The sequence below is a fragment of the Anolis carolinensis genome, chromosome 5 (assembly GCF_035594765.1).
Source record: "Anolis carolinensis isolate JA03-04 chromosome 5, rAnoCar3.1.pri, whole genome shotgun sequence".
Taxonomy (NCBI): Eukaryota; Metazoa; Chordata; class Lepidosauria; order Squamata; family Dactyloidae; genus Anolis; species Anolis carolinensis.
Window position 1 is genome coordinate 203,873,113 of NC_085845.1, and position 19,884 is coordinate 203,892,996.

Here is a 19,884-nt window from a genome sequence, read left to right on the forward strand (position 1 = left end):
ATCGAAGGACCTGGGAACTCTCTCTGTGTTTACAAAAGTCTCTCTGTCTATCAGCGAGCTCATTACCCTCTACATCTGCATCTGACAAATCCTCCTTAGAAAACCGGCCCCTTTCAGGAATGTGACCTTGAGTCTCCAGTCTCTGTTCTGCGAAAACCTCTAGCTCTAAAGCAAGCCTGTCAGTACCATCAACCCCATTGCAATCAGACACAGGCCCAGAAATGTCATTGACATCAGACACATCGGACACCAGCACAGGCTGGACTACAACATCTGGATTGAGCTTCAATTTGTTTACCCTCATCCAGTCCATTACTGACTTCAGGCATCAGTTCAGGTACTGAACTGCTTCCTTGACATCCCATGGAAAGAAGTAATGGAGTTGGGCATCATCCGTGTAGAGATGGTATCGAATTCCAAAATTCTAGACGATCTCTCCCAGCAGTTTAATGTAGATGTTAAACAGCATGGAGGACAAAATGGAACCTTGAGGAACTCCACAGGTTCATGGTTGGGAGCTCAAACAGGAGTCTAACAACTGCTTCCTTTAGGCAAGCTGGAAAACCGGCCCCTTTCAGGAATGTGACCGTGAGTCTCCAGTCTCTGTTCTGCGAAAACCTCTGGCTCTAAAGCAAGACTGTCAGTACCATCAACCCCATTGCAATCAGACACAGGCCCAGAAACGTCATTGACATCAGACACATCAGACACCAGAACAGGCTGGACTACATCAGGTTCGCTTCGAGTTCTACTCCAAAATTGCTCTAGTCTCTGTCTCACTTGCTTCATCACTACCAACTCCTTGGAAAACCAAGAGACTCGTTTGGCTCTGTTCTGTGAGAGAGGATGTTCAGGAGCAATTGTGGTGCACTGGATCCTCATTCCGCTCTATGGTGGGTAGCTGGATTTTGGCTTCACTACCGATGATGAATCTGGACCAAACTTGGAGCACATACCCAACATGACCATCTTAAGATACTAGGGTTTCTTGGACAGGATGGGTTCAGGAGTTGGAGGGCACCCAACTCGAGAGCACACAAGCTTTTCATGACCAGGATGATGGAAGTTGAAGTTCACCCAACTTCAGAGCACACAAGCTTCTCATGACCAGGATGATGGGAGTTGAAGGGCACCCCACCCAAGAGCACACAACCTTCTCATGACCAAGATGATGGGAGTTGAAGGACACCCAACCTGAGAGCACACAAGCTTCTCATGACCAGGATGATGGGAGTTGAAGGACACTCAACCCAAGAGCACACAAGCTTCTCATGACAGTGCACCTAACTCTAGAGAGGACAAAAAAAATTTTATGGGGTTTAGAGAGAACTGATCTGTGATGACGGGAGTTGTAGTTTGCCCACGTCCTTATGCACTTTCTCCCTCTCACTTTTCTTTCTTTCTTCTCATTATTTGCCTGATAGATCTTTCTTTCTTTCTCTCTTTCTTTCTTTCTTTCTTTCTTTCTTTTTTCCCCTCCTATCTCTTCTTTTTCTCTTTCCTCCTTTTCCTTTCTCCTACCAAATCCTGCCTTACCCATTTTTGTCTATTCCATTTCTTTTTTCTTCCTGCCTCTTTTACCTGCATCAAACTTGCAGTTTAAGAAAGAGAGAAAACTTTTCTCAAAGCACTTACTTGAACAGCATATGTTACAGAGGTTCAGTGAGTCCTCCTCGCCCGTTTTGCACCAAACCTGGCTGTCGAAATGAAAAATTCCAAATCCAAACCGATTCTTGTGATCCGTATTGTACTTACTTGAGTGATATGCTATACACATCCCTAAAAGCAAAGAGAACAATGTATGGATAAGGTCAGAACAAATGGGGGAGGGGGAGGTTGAAATTTATTCATGAAGAGTAGTTCCAGAACGCAATATAATTTAAATGATATGAATCATTCTATATTTTATATAGACTTAATGAAATCCATTTTCTATTTTAATTACAAAGTTTGAAGTCTTAAAATAACTGAAAATGACTGTCAATTGATAATTTATAGTTACAAAAGAATACCACAACGTCTGTTGGAAACACTTGGAAACTGTGTCAATACACTTTGACAGAAATCAGTCTCCACTGATCAACTTCAGTGCAAGTCCCATCTCTCTTTCTTGCCCCATTGTGCTTCTTAGGCATGTTTTCAAACATTTCGGTGTTGAAAATGACACACAACACTTTACATTGGCAAATCTAAAAATCAAGATCAATGAACCATATATATTATTAGAATTTTAGAAACTATATAGGGTAAAGGTAAAGGTTTTTTCCTGATATTAAGTCCAGTTGTGCCCGACTCTGGGGGTTGGTGCTCATCTCCATTTCTAAGCAGAAGAGCCAGTGTTGCCCATAGACACCTCCAAGGTCATGGAGGCGGCATGATTGCATGGAGTGCTGTTACCATCCCATTGGAATGGTACTTATTGATCTACAAACATCTGCATGTTTTCGTACTGTTAGGTTGGCAGAAGCTGGGGCTAACAGTAGGAGCTCACCCCGCCCCGGATTCAAACTGCTGACCTTTCAGGATTACAATCCACTAAATGGTTGAGGCTTGTGTAAAGAAGTGTGTTTTTATTTTCGTTTACAGATGTCATGTTTAACTGTGTTTTAAAAGAGTCAGTATTTCAGTTACTCTGCTATCATGAGTGATTGCCATGGAGAAGGGGGCGGAGCCAACTGCCTTTAGCTGAAGAGAGAGTAGAATTTGGAGGAAAACTCAGTCTGGGCTCTGTTGAAGCTCAGGGAAGGCTGATCCTAAGTTAGGGGACCAGAGAGACTCAATTGGTCATTTTAAGTTTGGTGATTTATTTTAAGGTAGTCTGTAATCGGATGAATTACAGTGAAGACTGATTCTCAGTTGGAGAATCAGGGAGGCTCAAGTGCTTATTTGAGTCAGTTTAAAATAAGTTTGGTGGCTTATTTTAAGGTAGTCTGTTTCCAGATAAGGAACAGATTGGCTGTGATTGAAATTCATAGGGTGACTGCAGTTTAGAGTAGTAAAGAAAGAAGTGACATTTTAAGAAGTTTGAATCACCTCATTCTAGCTTTGCAACTAATCAAAGTGCCTCTAAGTGAGAATTGTAACCAACCATTAAGCTTGTGCCTCAATAAACGTGCTATTGTTCTCTCAAACATCTCAGCCTCTGTCACAAATATTCTAAACTAAGTTACGTTACCATCTAAAGTGAAGAAGAAGAAAGAAAAAACAAGTAAAAGGTCTCCTCCCTGAGTCTTTGGTGGTTGTGCATTGCTGAAATAGGAGGCACCTCCTTGCCAATTGGTGGTTGCCATGTTACAAATCGTTGGCAGTGGTGGGATTAAAAGATTTCTCTCCTCCTGCCTGACGTTTTTACAGCTTGGAATAAGACAAAACGTATGTTGATACTGGGCTCGTCCCCATGTGAGCGGCCCAAAGTCCCTTTGGGGAGATGGAGGCAGGATACAAAAATAAACTTATTAGTATTATTATTATTATAATAAGCACAGCCCTAAAAGACACGGCCAAGATATTCACCCTAATGAATACAAGCAAGATAATGAAGATTTATATACAATCTGTGGCTGATAGAGTGCAACTGTGCCTATGACCATGAGCCTGAACAAATAGGACCTGTCAAGTCCTCTCAAACACTGTAGAAAATGGCACCCACTGAAGCAACAACGCAAACAGCCTCTTCCAGGAAAGGCCCAACAAGCAGCCTAGCAGGAGGTGAGAACACAGGCGTGAAGGCCACAGCTGGTGTAGCCCAGCCTGAGCCTGAGATTGGGTCCATTCAGCCAGGGATTGTCCCTGCACCTGCCTTGCCAAGGGACTCTAGGATTAGGCCTAAGATGCAGCCAGAATCTGTCCCAGTGGATTCTGGGACTAGAGACAGAATAGTTGCAAGCAGCAATTGCGAACCACATTCCTCCCAGCAGTCAAGGTCAGATCTCCAGGTGCCAGATGGACATTCTAGTTTAGAGGAGGATAATGAGTTTGACAAGAAGGCAGCGATAACTCATGGGAGGAGGGAATGAGAATGCCTGCGAAGAAGCAGACGGTTGCTTTTGAAGAAAACTAATGAGTCGTTTTCTCATGAGAGAAAGACCTTGGATTCTCCTTAAAATGGCTTGTTTTCTCTGCCACAGCCAGAGGTGGTAACATTGCTTATTCAAGAAAGAAGGATCTTTGCTCTGTGTATTCCTGCAGCTGTGTATCTGGCTTCAAGTTCCAGCCTTGCCTTGGCCTATGAATCCAGTTGGATATTTCAGTGACTTTGCCATTTGGTTTTTATTCCAGTCAAGACCTTTGCCTTGTGGTTCATCATTGACTTTATACCCTGGACTACCTTGGAATTAATCCTGCACTCTAGTCTTGTCTTGTCTGTGGTTATCCTTGATTCATACCTTGGACTATTGATTCATACCTGTTTGGACTATTCTCTTGAGTTGTTTTTATAGACTCTTGTTTCATGAACTTCAAGTACCTTGCTCTTGTGGATTTAAACCTATTTTACTGACTCTGAATTTTGCTTTTGCTTACATATAAACATCAATACACAACTAGCTTGCTTTTATTCTGGGACTCCAGAGAGGTTTTGAGGTGCCTACATAGCCTAGGGGTGCAACAACAGCCAGGATTCCTACCCCAAACCAGGCAGTTGGCCACATAATGAAGATTTATACTTCCAATAGTGGAAGGAAGGAAGGAAGGAAGGAAGGAAGGAAGGAAGGAAGGAAGGAAGGAAGGAAGGAAGGAAGGAAGGAAGGAAGGAAGGAGGGGAGGGGAGGGGAGGGGAGGGAAGAAGGAAGGAAGGAAGAGAAGGAAGGAAGAGAAGAAGGAAGGAAGGAAGAGAAGAAGGAAGGAAGGAAGACAAGAAGGAAGGAATGAAGGAAGGAAGGAAGGAAGGAAGGAAGGAAGAGAAGAAGGAAGGAAGGAAGAGAAGAAGGAAGGAAGGAAGGAAGGAAGGGAAGAAGGAAGGAAGGAAGGAAGGAAGGAAGGAAGGAAGGGAAGAAGGGAGGAAGAGAAGAAGGAAGGAAGGAAGGTAGGAAGGAAGGAAGGAAGAGAAGAAGGAAGGAAGGAAGGAAGGAAGGAAGGAAGGAAGGAAGGAAGGAAGGAAGGAAGGAAGGGAAGAAGGGAGGAAGAGAAGAAGGAAGGAAGGAAGGAAGGTAGGAAGGAAGGAAGGAAGGAAGAGAAGAAGGAAGGAAGGAAGGAAGGAAGGAAGGAAGGAAGGAAGGGAAGAAGGGAGGAAGAGAAGAAGGAAGGAAGGAAGGAAGGAAGGAAGAGAAGAAGGAAGGAAGGAAGAGAAGGAAGGAAGGAAGGGAGGGAGGGAGGGAGCGAGGGAGCGAGGGAGCGAGGGAAAAAGAAGAGAAGGAAAGGAGCGAGAGAAAGGGAAGGGAATGAAAGCAGGGGGCTTTCTCCTCCAAAGAGTTCTGGCACCTCACCAAACTACAACTCCCAGGACTTCATAGCTTTGAGCCATGGCAGCTCATGGGTGTCCACAACTGCATTCTTTCCCACCCTAGATGCACATCAGCCCTCCTTAACCACAGAATCAACCAAGATCCATTGCATCAAAATTCCAAAAAAGCAAACCTTGATCTCGGCACTTGATCTCAGGGACGTCATTTCGCTCCCTTGCGTACAATGGCTTTCTACGGAAAGGGAAGAGGTCCAGGAGCCTCAGCCAATACCAAGAACAACCAATAACCAAATAACCAAGTTGCCCTAAATAAAAAGCCGGAAGGGTCCGACCGACTCACACTGTTCCAAAGAGATGCCTGCGTATCCGTCCAGCCCTTCCTCAAGGAAAATCTTGGCCAGCGGACATTCATGAAACGTCACGGCTAGTGAGGCCCCTGAAAGGAGCCAAAGGCAGAGGAGCCGAGGAAGCCAAGCAGCCATGGCAGCCTTGTCTCCAGCCTCCAGCTCTGGCTCAGGACCAGGCATTTTAAAGGCCCCTCCCCTAAACTCCAGGCCCTGGGATTCTGTAGGAGGCAGGGACAAGACTTCAGGTGCAATGCGTACTCTTTGCCTACTCGTTTGGCTCTGGTGTGATACGGGCTCACAATGTGCAGCTATTGGTCACTTATGGGCCACCGGGACAGCTTTGGTGGTGGCTTTGCCTCCAATCAGCACAGGATCGTTTTTCCTATTGATTGAGAAAGATCTTGATGGTGCTCTCTTGATGGCAAAGCCGTTCTTTGGTAATTTTCATGCATAGGCAATAAGAATTTTGCCCCCCCCCCAAATGTTGGCACACCCTCCCCCCTGAAATTTGGTGCCCCCCCCCCCAAGGCTGAGCAGCAGGGAAGGGAGGAAGGATCAGGGCTTCCGCTCCTGGGACCCGCGACCCCTGCAGACTTACAGCGGGTGGCTTTCCAGGCTTTCCTGCAGCGGGCGAAGCGGGCGCCGCTTCTCTTATCTGCAAAGCGCCGAGGAACGTCTTCCTTCTTGCCGGGAAGGCGATCCTGGGCACTTTGCAGAGGAGATAAGCCATGGGGCCGGGCCCCAACAGCGCCCCCTAAAAGATGGCGCCACAGGCAAGTGCCTTAGTTGGCCTGGCAGTTGAACCGCCTCTGCCTCCTGATCAATCTCACATTGTGGGAGCCTCCCCTCCCGTTGGTCACAGATGTCTACCAGGTTCATAGAAAGAGATGTGGTCCTTCAGATCACCTGGACTGGAGCTGTATAGGGCTTTGTAGGTCAAAGCCAGCCCTGTGAAATGTGACTGGCAGCCAGTGGAGCTGTTGCAACAGAGTAGTTGTGCACTCCTTGCAGCCAACAACAGCTAGCCGTTTGCTGCACTCACTGCACCCTTTGACCCACAGAAAATACTGGGGGGAGAGAAATTGACCAGTGATCTTGTTGATTATTGATTGAGTTACACGGCTATTTTATATTCTTATGTTTTATTGAATTGTACTTTTAACTGGATGGCTATATTCAACTATGTCTTATTTTAATTGTGTTTTTGTGTTGATTGATTGTTTTGTATTTGTGTCTATCGGCATTCTGTCACATATGTAAGACACCCCATGTCCCTTTTGGGAATAAAGTTGTTGTTGTTGTCGTTGTTGTTGGTGTTGTGGTTGTTGTTGTTGTCATTAGATACACAACAAGATGAGTCCACAACAAACAAGATCACTCTGCTGGCTATTGCACACCCCTCATAGACAGCCACCTAAGGATTGCAATCCTATCAACATCTATGAGGGAGCAAGCTGCCTTGAATTCAATGACATCTTGTGTTTTAAGAAATAACACTCAGTCATCAGGTGAGAGGCACAAATATAGGTTTGTTTCTTAATGCTCTTTTATTTTTGATACCTCCTGACATAAGAAAGGCAAACTAATTAAAACCCTTTGAAAGAAGAAGCAGATGTTCTGATTGTCCTAAGAAGGCATTCCGCGTGGACTACGTGCTCCCCAATGAAGGCTTATCGGGGGCTGGACTACCTGTTCTACCTGTTCTACGTCTGGAAATTAAAACGGGTTGACCATTGACCAATGTGTGGCAGATCTTAAGGCTTTCATTATTCAGTAGAGTTCCGGTTATCATTCACAGAAGAAGGGAGCGCGAATGTTTACGAAGGAGTGAACGCCTGCTTTTGAAGCAGGCTAATGAGTAGTTTTCCCATGAGAGAAATAGTGTTCCCAGGGAGGAAGGCCTTGGATCTTCCTTAAATACTTTGTCCTTTCTCTGCTCGGCAGAGGTGGCAACTTGGCAATTCAAGAGAGGAAGCTCTTTGCCTCCGGGTTCTTGTATGCTTTGCTGCCGTGGACTTTTAAGTCAAGTTCCTTCCTAGTTTCTGCCTTTGGATCCAGTTGATTACTTCTGTGTCTTTACCCTGTGGATTACCAATGCCTTGGATTATATTTGGAGTTTGATCCTGCACTCAAGCCTTGCTTCCTGTGGTTTCTTGATTGTTTCATGCCTTGGAATTGAATCCTGTATGGACTACTCTTGATACTTCTTGTGGGACTAAGCACCAGTTCTAGTTTGGACTACAACCTTGAGTGACTTTCTTGGACTCCTGCTTAAAGACTAATAAGTATACTGCTTTTGTGGATTTAACCCACTTTTTTGACTCTGAACTTTAATTGCTTGTGCTCGATTATAATATTCAATAAACAGCTTTATTGCTTATATTCTGGGCTCCAGTGTGGTTTCAAGGTGCCTATGCAGCCTAGGGGTGTGACACAGAAGATCTTAACCTTAGTGATACTGCGAGTTATTATTATTATTACAATTATACTTGTCACGACCCAGGCTACAGAGCACCAATAACCATACGCAGAGGCCAGATTCTATCTAATATCTTTATTAAGGAAATATATAAAGTTAGTAAAAGCAAATATAAAAGTTAGTCCAGAAGCAGACCTTTCAGGAAAGGTCAAAATTAGTCCAAAGAAACAATGTCCAATATGAAATATTAAGGTCCAAAGTTGTAATCCAATAACCGAAACACTCACTTTGCCAGGCAAAGTGAGGGGAGATGACAAGGTCCTTTAGTCCATGAACTTGAGCAAGGCTAGGAAATAACTTGATACTTGAAACAAGGCTTGAAACGTGGAACAAGGTAACGAGGAACAAGAACAAGGTCCGTGGAATAACTTGGTAAAATCCGTGAAACAAGGCAAGGGTTAGTCCTGGGAAACAAGGCAGATCCGTAGGTAAACAAAGGCTGGGAAACAGGAGCGGAGGCTGGAAACAAGGCAAGGCTTGAGCAGGAACGAGGCTTGAATCGGAGCGCGCTGTCCAGACACAACTCGCTCCGGAGGCTGACGAATTGACTCCGCGAAGTTACTACGCGGGTAAAACACCTATATAGAGTCTAACTTTCCCGCCGAAGCAGTTCTCTGGGAACCAGAAACGAAAGCTAAACTCTGAGACCAGATGTCTGACTCCTTAAAGATTCTCACGAAAAGCAGACTTAATTGGGTACATTCTTAGCTGCTATCCTCGCACTCCTGCGCGAAGCTGCTTCCAAACCCCTCTGTTGTTTACAAAACTCATGGCGAGAGAACACGGGAGATGTAGGCTCAGGGTTTGTTTGACATACTTCTGGGACACAACTTTCTTGCAGGTGCAAGGTTCCCAGATCTGCCTGGGAAAGATCTGGCTGAGAAGATTCCAGTTCTGACTGGGAAGGTAAAAAACCCAAGTTTTCTTCTTCATCAGGCATTACAATGTCATGAGCAGGACTACAAGGCCCATGAGTCATCACACTATCCCCCTCCTCAAGGCCCCTCCCAAACTGGGACTCTCTCCCCGAGGCGCGAGGTCGTGGCTTGGCGGGATAGGTCTGATGAAAGCGACGGGTTAGATCAGGAGCATGGACTGTGGAGGCGTCTTCCCAAGAGCGTTCCTCAGGGCCAAAACCCACCCAGTCAATGAGATATTGCAGGCGGCGGCGGTGAAAGCGAGAATCTAAAATGTCCTGAACCTCGAACTCGTCCTCCCCATCCACCAAAATAGGGACGGGGGCCGGCCGGTCTACATCTGGCCGCACACCATCCGCCGGAAGGAGCAGGGAGCGGTGAAACACTGGGTGAATGCGCATTGAACGTGGAAGTTGGAGTTTGAAAGTCACGGGGTTTAATTGCGCCACCACTGGATAGGGGCCAATGAAACGGGCATCTAACTTCCGGCAAGGGCGGTGGGAGGGCAAAAAGCGAGTGGACAGAAAAACCCGATCTCCTACCTTGATTTCGGGGCCCGGCTGGCGATGTTTGTCCGCGTGACGTTTATAGTCCTCCTTGGCTTGTTCCAGTTGCTGAAGCAAAAGTTGTTGCACCGCTGTGAGTTCCTGCAGCCAATCTTCTGCTGCGGGAACTTCTGAAGTTTCAATGACAGGGGGAAAGAAACGTGGATGGAAGCCGTAGTTTGCAAAGAACGGCGTTTCTTTTGTAGAAGCCTGGACTCCATTGTTGTAGGCAAATTCCGACAGTGGTAACAGAGAAGCCCAATTGTCCTGTTGGTAGTTTACATAACAGCGAAGGTACTGTTCCAAAGTGGCATTGGTGCGCTCCGTTTGCCCATCCGTTTGGGGATGATGAGCTGAAGATAAACGAGAGTCTATGCCCAATAGTTTTTGTAGTGCCTTCCAGAAACGAGAGGTGAATTGGGATCCACGGTCTGTGACCAAACTCTTGGGCAATCCATGTAGTCTGAAAACATGTTGGAGGAATAAATCTGCAGTCTCTTGGGCCGTGGGAAGACCTTCACAGGGAATGAAATGGGCTAACTTGGTGAAAAGGTCCACCACCACTAGGATCGTGGTGAATCCACAGGAAGGTGGTAAGTCAGTGATAAAATCCGCAGAAATTATTTCCCATGGGCGAGATGGGTTAGGAAGGGGGTGTAGAAGCCCTGAGGGCTTCTCCCTTCTTATCTTGGAGCGCTGGCATACTGGGCAGGTGTTAACATATTTTTCTACATCCTTGCGGATCTTGGGCCACCAGAAATCTCTTAGGATCAAATGCATGGTTTTAAATAGTCCGAAATGCCCTGCTGGTTTGCAGTCATGACACAGACGAAGTACTTTTTCCCTGCCCGGTCCGGGTGGGATATAAACATGATTTCTATAGCAAAGCAGTCCATCTTTAAGCGAAAAGGGAAAGTGCAGACCTTGACGAAGTTGGTCCTGCGCCCAGGCATCTGCTTGCTGACTAGCCCTGATTTCTTGAGCACAGATGGGCCCTGGATTAGGGGGAGTTGAATCAATGGGAGTGGATTTGGTGTTCCCCACTGTGAGCGTGGCAAAGTTCTCGGGTTGTAGTAGTTGGGATTCAAAGGTCTCCTTGCGTCCCGCAGCGTATTCCGGTTTACGTGACAGGGCGTCTGCTTGCTTGGTTTGGGCTGGGGTCACATAATGAATCTGGAAGTTGAAACGTTCAAAGAATAAAGCCCAACGTTGCTGCCTTTGATTTAGCTTGCGGGCAGTTCTTAGATGTTCTAGATTCCGATGATCAGTGTGGACTTCAATGGGAAATTTGGCCCCTTCTAGCCAATGTCTCCAAGTTTCAAAAGCTGCCTTTATGGCTAATAGTTCTTTTTCCCAAATGGTATAGTTCCTCTCTGGTGCGGTTAGTTGACGAGAATAATAAGCACAAGGATGAAGGTGATCTCCCACCGGTTGTAGGAGCACAGCCCCAATTGCCACATCAGAGGCGTCCGCTTGCACCACAAAAAGGGTTTCAGGATCTGGATGCTGAAGGATTGGCTGGGATGTGAATAATTTCTTTAGTTGCTGGAACCCTTTCTCTGCTTGATCAGTCCAGCGGAAGGGCCGTTTTCCACGGATGCAGCTAGTGATTGGGTCAGACCAGCGGGCAAAATCTGGAATGAACTTGCGGTAGTAGTTCGCGAACCCCAAGAATCGCTGCACCTCCTTCTTGTTAGTTGGCGCCCGCCATTCCAATACTGCTGAAACCTTGGCTGGATCCATGGAGAGCCCTAGAGGCGAGATACGGTATCCAAGGAAATCTACCTCTTGTAGATCAAAAGCGCATTTTTCCAGCTTGGCATAAAGCCCATGATCCCGCAATCGTTGTAGCACCATTTTGACGTGGTTCTCATGTTCTGATTGTGATCTAGAAAACACCAAAAAATCGTCCAGGTAGATTATCAAGAACCTATCTAGATAGTCCTGGAAAATGTCATTGACAAAATGCTGGAACGTTGCGGGAGCTCCGCATAATCCATAATTCATAACTCGGGACTCGAATAATCCGAATTTAGTCTGGAAGGCGGTCTTCCACTCGTCCCCTTCTCTGATGCGAACTAAGTTGTAAGCTCCCCGAAGATCCAGCTTGGTGTAAACCTTGGCTCCTCGAAGTCGGTCTAGTAGATCCGAGATTAAGGGCAGGGGATAGCTGTTCCGCTTGGTGATATTATTCAATGCTCTGTAGTCCACCACCAAGCGTAATTCCCCTGACTTCTTTTTCACAAACATCACTGGGGAGGCGGCTGGGGATTGAGAGGGTCTGATGAATCCCTTGCGAAGGTTTGTCTCTATGAATTCCCTGAGAGCTTCTTGCTCTGGTTCAGTCAGGGAGTAGAGATGCCCTCGCGGGATCGGGGCCCCCTCCACCAAGTCAATGGCACAGTCATAAGGTCTATGTGGGGGTAACCTTTCGGCTTCTTTTTCATTGAATACATCCCAATACTCGGAGTACTTCTTTGGCAAGGTGATAATGGGCTCGGTGTCTGTGGCATGGCAGACCTTGGCTACGAGGCAATGATTTTGGCAGTACTTTGAAGCAAACTGCAGTTCTCTGTTGGACCAGGAGATGCTTGGGTCGTGAAGTGTCAGCCATGGAATCCCCAAAATCACAGGGAAATGGGGAACCTCAGTAACAAAGAAGGAAATCTCTTCCATATGTTCCCTTATCCACATCCTGGTGGGTTCCGACCACTGGCTTACGGGGCCCGTCTTGAGAGGGCGGCCATCAATGGCTTGCACCACACGGGCATTCTTGAAGTCATGATATTGTAATCCCAGAGAGTCGGCATACTCTCTATCAATGAAATTGTTGGTAGCTCCTGAGTCTATCATGGCGTGGATCATGACGGGTCCCTTTTTTGCTGACCATAAGGTGACCACTAGAAGGAACAGGACCCCGGTTGGCGGCTCTTGAACGGGTTTCTTGACCGGGTTGGCGAGCCTCTCTACGCCCGGTCGTTGGCTTCCCCCGCCGGCTGTGTGCCAGCCGCCTCAGACGCCTTCGTCTCCGTGGAGGACGCCGCCGCAAGACGGGCGGCGGGCTTCCCTTTGGCTGGGCACTCTCTGGCGAAGTGGCCCCCATTCCCGCAATACCAGCAGAGATTTAGGCGTTGGCGGCGGGCCTTCTCGGCGGCATCTAATCTGGGACGCACATTGCCCAACTGCATCGGCACCTCCTCGCTCCCTCTGGGGTATGGGGATGGTGGTGGGGGTCTCCACACTGGACGCGGCTGAACGCTGACGGGAGCGGGGGGTTTTGCCCCAGTTCTACCGCTCTGGCCTCGGACCCACTGTTTTCTGTTGGCAATCATGACTTCAGCCCGTAAACATTGATCGATGAGTGCTTCCAGCGTTTGGGGAGGATCCACCTTGGAGATTTCCTCCAGCATTTCAATGTTGAGACCCTCCCGAAATTGTCCTCTGAGGGCAACATCGTTCCAGCCGGTGTTGTGGGCCAGCACTCGGAACTCGGCTATGTACTGAGACATGGGTCTGTCTCCTTGGAAGAGGCGGCGGAGTCAAACTGTCACGACCCAGGCTACAGAGCACCAATAACCATACGCAGAGGCCAGATTCTATCTAATATCTTTATTAAGGAAATATATAAAGTTAGTAAAAGCAAATATAAAAGTTAGTCCAGAAGCAGACCTTTCAGGAAAGGTCAAAATTAGTCCAAAGAAACAATGTCCAATATGAAATATTAAGGTCCAAAGTTGTAATCCAATAACCGAAACACTCACTTTGCCAGGCAAAGTGAGGGGAGATGACAAGGTCCTTTAGTCCATGAACTTGAGCAAGGCTAGGAAATAACTTGATACTTGAAACAAGGCTTGAAACGTGGAACAAGGTAACGAGGAACAAGAACAAGGTCCGTGGAATAACTTGGTAAAATCCGTGAAACAAGGCAAGGGTTAGTCCTGGGAAACAAGGCAGATCCGTAGGTAAACAAAGGCTGGGAAACAGGAGCGGAGGCTGGAAACAAGGCAAGGCTTGAGCAGGAACGAGGCTTGAATCGGAGCGCGCTGTCCAGACACAACTCGCTCCGGAGGCTGACGAATTGACTCCGCGAAGTTACTACGCGGGTAAAACACCTATATAGAGTCTAACTTTCCCGCCGAAGCAGTTCTCTGGGAACCAGAAACGAAAGCTAAACTCTGAGACCAGATGTCTGACTCCTTAAAGATTCTCACGAAAAGCAGACTTAATTGGGTACATTCTTAGCTGCTATCCTCGCACTCCTGCGCGAAGCTGCTTCCAAACCCCTCTGTTGTTTACAAAACTCATGGCGAGAGAACACGGGAGATGTAGGCTCAGGGTTTGTTTGACATACTTCTGGGACACAACTTTCTTGCAGGTGCAAGGTTCCCAGATCTGCCTGGGAAAGATCTGGCTGAGAAGATTCCAGTTCTGACTGGGAAGGTAAAAAACCCAAGTTTTCTTCTTCATCAGGCATTACAATGTCATGAGCAGGACTACAAGGCCCATGAGTCATCACAATACTAGAAGTTGAGTTGCTGCTGTTATTTCTTCCTCATTTCTCCCCATGGGTCAAGATAGGGAAAGGCAGTATCTATATCTTTATATATAATAAAAGTGAATGTTTGTATGTTTGTATCAGCTTTCTGATTGGCCGGCCGGAATATGGGCCAGCTTTCTGATTGGTCGGCCAGAATATGGGCCAGCTTTCTGATTGGCCGCCACTTTCACAGGCCACTGGGACCCCTGAGGCAAAAACTACCACAAACAGGCTTCGGTCTACTCTTTCTCCTCAGAACGACGCTAGCTTTGGTACACTTAACAGCCTTCGGCCTACACTTTTGTAATCAAAAATACCACTGGGACCACCAGGAAGGCCGGACCTGGACCAAACTTGACACACATCACCCCTAGGACCCATGAACCAACTGACAACGGATCTGGACCAAATACACCCAACATGGCCAACTGTGTATACTAATAATAAAAAAACTTTGGGTGCTAGGAATTACAGTTCACTCACACATTCACAGCATTCTGAATCCAACTAATGATGGAAAATGATTATGTTTTAATGCTTCCTTTTAAACAATGTTTGCGGATATGTTTATGAAAACTTCTACCCCCCTCACCTCACCCCCTTCAGCATTTCTACTGACATGTCTCGGCCTTTAAAGGCTGCTAGGCCCAAAAAGAGGATGCCATCTTCCCTGTTCAGCATTGTTCCAAAGAAGGCAGCTTTTCCCTGGCTCATTGGGACACAGTACTATTCACAGCACATTAAAGAGAAAATAATGACTATCTTTTTAATCTTTCCTTTTAAGGATGGTTTACTCCCCCCCCCCCCTCAGTTTTTACTGAGGCAAAAAACTCCCATCCCAATTTGCACTTCCAGAATTTGCAGCACTTTATCAGTCACCTTGTGTTTACAATATTTATATGGTGCACCTTACCCAGTCTACTTTTACAATCTCTCCGTTTTAATCCATGTTTTTAATTAGTTCTTGTTTTTTATTGGCTAATGTTTTATTTTATTTTTTTATTTTTTTATTGTGCAAGTTGTTGTCTATTGCTGTGTTTTATACTGCTACTGTTTTTATTCGGGCTTGGCCCCATGTAAGCCGCCCTGAGTCCCCTCCGGGGAGATAGAGGCGGGGTATAAAAATAAAGTTATTATTATTATTATTATTATTATTATTATTATTATTATTATTACGACCAGCAGGCTTCGGCCTACTCACTCTAACAGGCTTGACACATACAGTCCCCATGACCCACTATACATCCGGGCACTGATTGGGGTGGGATGGACCATGGATGATGGACTTGCATATGGGAGTTGTAGTTCACCTGCCCCCACTGAACCCCGCGATGTCTTATTTATACTACTATTGCTTGACGTTACTTTTATGTTTTATTTATATGGTGGATGTTAGCACGTGGCTTAATGACCTTGCAAGCCACTTTGGGTCCATTGCAGAAAGGTGGAGGAGAAATATCAGAAATAAATAAATAAATAAATAAATAGATAAATGTCTCAATCGTATGTATGGTTGGAATGACCTTCTGCCGGGAGGGCTTGGATGGTGTCTTCCTTTGTGGCAGACGGGGCTGGACTGGATGACCTTCAGAGACCCCTTTCAAATCTCCCAATCGTATTTATGAGTGGATGGTCATCTGTCAGGAGGGCTTGGATGGTCTCTTCCTTTGCGGCAGAAGGGGCTGGACTGGATGACCTTCAGAGACCCCTTTCAAATCTAGGACTCTATCTATCTCCCAATCATATTTATGACTGGATGGCCATCTGTCAGGAGGGCTTGGATGGTGTCTTCCTCTATGGCAGAAGGGGGTTTGACTAGATGGCCTTTGGGCGCCCCTTCTAACTCTAGGATTCTATGAAAGCCTTCAAACCAGGCATGGGCCAATTTGGGCCCTCCAGGTGTTTTGGACTCCAACTCCCACAATTCCAGACAGCCTACCCCATGATGCGCTTTATGTCCTGGTGCCGTTTGCGGGATGATGGACCATGGGTGATGGGATATGTACTACTTTCAATCACTACGAAAAAACAGAAAAAACAGCACCCGGGGGGACTTTTACAGGGCTCTCCTGCCCTCATTTCTTGAGCTATCCTGATCAAATTTGGTATAGTGGGAGAACACATTCAACCCTCCTAGCTCACCAAATTGCAGAATGTTTTCTGTATCCTCCGATTTTTGGTGAATTTTCATAGCTTTTATAATAAACTATTTTTTAATAATTGAAGAAACCTGTTCCTGGTTTGAAAGTTTTATTTCCTGTTCAATTGTGTTTTTTTCAATGTGAAAGTCCTTCTTCTACTTGTGTAACTTGGTTTCTGTGTCCGATTTTCCCTTTGTAATATTTTTAAGGAAAAAGGACACTGGAAATCAATGCTATGTCTTGCTATGTGCTCCCAGAAGCCCCAAACCCAATGCCTTTGTTAGGAAATGTACCTGTGACCAAGCCAGGCAATGCTCAGGCACTGTGTGCAAAGGAACTTTGGAAACTAGAGATTCCCTTTGTAATATTTTTTAGGAAAAAGGACACTGGAATTCAATGTTATGCCTTGCCTGGGTTCTATGAATTAGTCTCCAGTGTTAATATTGTATGTTTTATGTTGATTTTAACGATTGTTTTTACGTAATTGATGTTTTTATTGGATAACTGTTTTATTGCTGTGTTTTGATATTTGATTGTTTATCGGGCAAGGCCCCATGTAAGCCGCCCCGAGTCCCTTCGGGGAGATGGGGCGGGGTATAAAAATAAAGTTATTATTATTATTATTATTATTATTATTATTATTATTATTATTATTATTATTATTATTGCTATGTGCTCCCGCAAGCCCCAAACTCAATGCCTTCCTTTGGAAATGTACCAGTGACCAACCTGGCCAATGCTCGGGCAAGGTGTGCAAAGATACTTTGAAAACTATACATTCCCTTGTTATATTTTTAAGCAAGAAGGACACTGGAAATCAATGGTGTGTCTTGCTACGTGATCCCACAAGCCTCAAAGGCAATGCCTTGCTTTCAATTCGAAATAGAGCAATGACAGGAGTGCAAAGATACCTTGAAAACTATAAAGTGGGGCCGGGCTGTGGCTCAGCTGGCTAGTAACCAGATGCTATAAATCACTACTGACCGAGAGGTCATGAGTTCGAAGCCCGGGTCGGGTTAAGCCTCCGACCATTAATAGCCCCGGCTTGCTGTTGACCTATGCAGCCCCGAAAGACAGTTGCATCTGTCAATTAGGGAAATTTAGGGACGCTTTATGTGGGAGGCTAATTTACAACACCATAAAACTGCCAGCAAAACACGAGGAAAGGAATGAGGAAGTACAGCCACTACTGGACGGTGAAGCAACAGCTCCCCCTGTGGCCGGAATCGTGAAGCTGGAAAAATGTTAAAAATGCCTCTGAGTTTGTCTAATGTATGTTGTTTGTCTGTTGGCATTGAATGTTTGCCATATATGTGTTCATTGTAATCCACCCTGAGTCCCCTTCGGGGTGAGAAAGGTGGAATATAAATACTGTAAATAAATAAATAAATAAATTCCCTTGCTATATTTGTAAGCAAGAACTCTGGAAATCAATGTTGTTTGGCTATGTGATGCCACGCACCTCAAAGCCAATGCCTTCTTAATGAAATAGACTACTGATTCTGCAACAAAGGTATGCTGTGATCCAGCAAGAACTATTCTTAATGAAATTGAAAGCTAGATTTTTTTTTAAGATGGAAAAAAGAACCTGGAATTCACAGCTCTATAGCTGAGCGCTGCCCAAAATTAACACACTCAGTCACTCCCAAAAGAAGGAGCCAGCAACAAAAGCCTAACCCTTTCTCCAAACCAGACCAGACCGGACCCCTTCTCCCTCTCCCCCTCAAGACAGGCTTGCTTGCTCTCTGCTTCCACACCACCACCCTCTCCGCACAAAACCCATCCCAGAATGGCTTGCCCGGGCTGCGCAATGGGCTTCATGCCAATCTTCCACGTGGACGCAGAGGACTCTAGCCCCCACCTTTGCGTCCATCGTGGAAGCTTCTGATTGACCGGGGAGCGGCAGCCATGTTGGGGAGTGGCAGCCAAGTTAGGCTGCGCTAAGCTCCCATTCAAGATAGGTTGCAGAAACAAAATAATTTTTAAAAATATTTTAAAAAAAATTTGGGAAAAAAAATTTGGGGAAAAAATTAACAAAACCTTAAGAGACAATTAGAGAATGGGCCAACGATGGTTCAAATTACATTGCCAGTTGCGCTGTGAGACAACGTCTCGGAATGCGTTTCAAAAAGCGAGAACAATCTGAAATAATTCCGATATAAGAATCAAAGTGGGGTTTTTTTGACAACCCTAGTGTGTAGACTGGGGATATATCCGATTTATTGCCTTTTTCCTTCCAATGTGCACTTATTTAGTAAGTATTTAGTTCCAGGCTCCTAAAATCAATTCCATACTATACAAAGATGTAATATAATAGTGTCCCTGATATAAAACTGTAATGAATACTTTTAAAACTAAGGTTAAAATATCCTGCTCAGACTGAACAGAATATCCCACTTTGACACCAAAATATTATGAACAACCTTTCAATAACTTTAAAGCATAGGGTTTTTTTAATTGCAATTTTAGTGTGAGGGGGTATATCAGAACAGAAAAACAAAGAACAACATTAGACATACAGACATACAAATTCTATGCAATTATATTGGATTCACAAACAACCTACAGTTAGAGGGTTGTTGAATGTTTTCCAGGCTGTTCTCTCCTGACGTTTTACCCACATCTATGGCAGGCATCCTAAGAGGTTGTGAGGATGCCTGCCATAGATGTAGGCAAAACTTCAGGAGAGAATACTTCCGGAACATGGCCAGACAGCCCATAAATAAATAAATAAATAAAACTGGGGGAAAAACCAAGCCTGTTGTGGTGGAGTGTGTGTTAGAGCAAGGTGAACCAGTGCTGAGGTGCAACAGATAAGCTTTCATGGAACTCTGTTTGAGAACCAGTGCATTAGGGGATTGACAAGGAAGGAGTTTTCAAATATCTGTGGGATCAGGCAAGATTATAGAGCTGTGATATTATGCATATTATGCAAGCTTCATAAAAATAAATAAGTTGTTACCATTAAAAAAAAATAACAGCCACCTTGGTTGCAAACGTTCATTCAGCAGAACCTAGAATCTGCTTCAATTTATTGACAATTTCAGCAATGAAAGGACATTTTTCCAAAGCAAGAAGAGACAGAACATGGATCAAAAGGAGAGAAGACAGTTCTCGTCCCTTTTCTTTCAGAAGAAATCAAGAACAGCACTGCCTTTCTTTCGTAATATATTCTTCGATGGACGATTGAGCCTTTTGCAGTTCACTTTTCCAGCCCAATGCCCTATAGAGTCAGACCTGCACACCGAGTTCCATGCCCAGCTAGAAGACAAAGAGAGAACAAACAAGTGTGGAGTTGGGGGACAACAGACACTCAAGATTATTGCAGGATAATTCACTTTGGTTTTAAACACAGAAGGGAAAAGGTTTCAACCGAAGACACATAAATGATGAAACTAAGCAGAGGCTAGAAGGGGGATGTGTAAGGCTAGTGCTGAAAATACACACATAACATGAATACAGAGGTGCCAGACTTTATACGCTTGTCAGCTATTCAAACTTGCCCACCCCGGCCTCT

At 45.4% G+C, this 19,884-nt stretch overlaps 1 protein-coding gene across 2 annotated transcripts in view; it reads right to left on the reverse strand.

Annotated features, from left to right (window-relative positions):
• Window positions 1-19,884, reverse strand: part of LOC134299714 (alpha-lactalbumin-like) — a 51,930-nt gene that overhangs the window by 12,608 nt on the left and 19,438 nt on the right. The window contains exon 3 of one of the 2 annotated variants that reach the window (XM_062983442.1): window positions 1,636-1,779. In XM_062983442.1, coding sequence (XP_062839512.1) covers window positions 1,636-1,779 — 144 coding nt within the window. Of the gene's footprint in view, window positions 1-1,635; window positions 1,780-19,366; window positions 19,629-19,884 lie in introns of those variants that run through there. The other variant, XM_062983443.1, reaches the window with a different exon arrangement.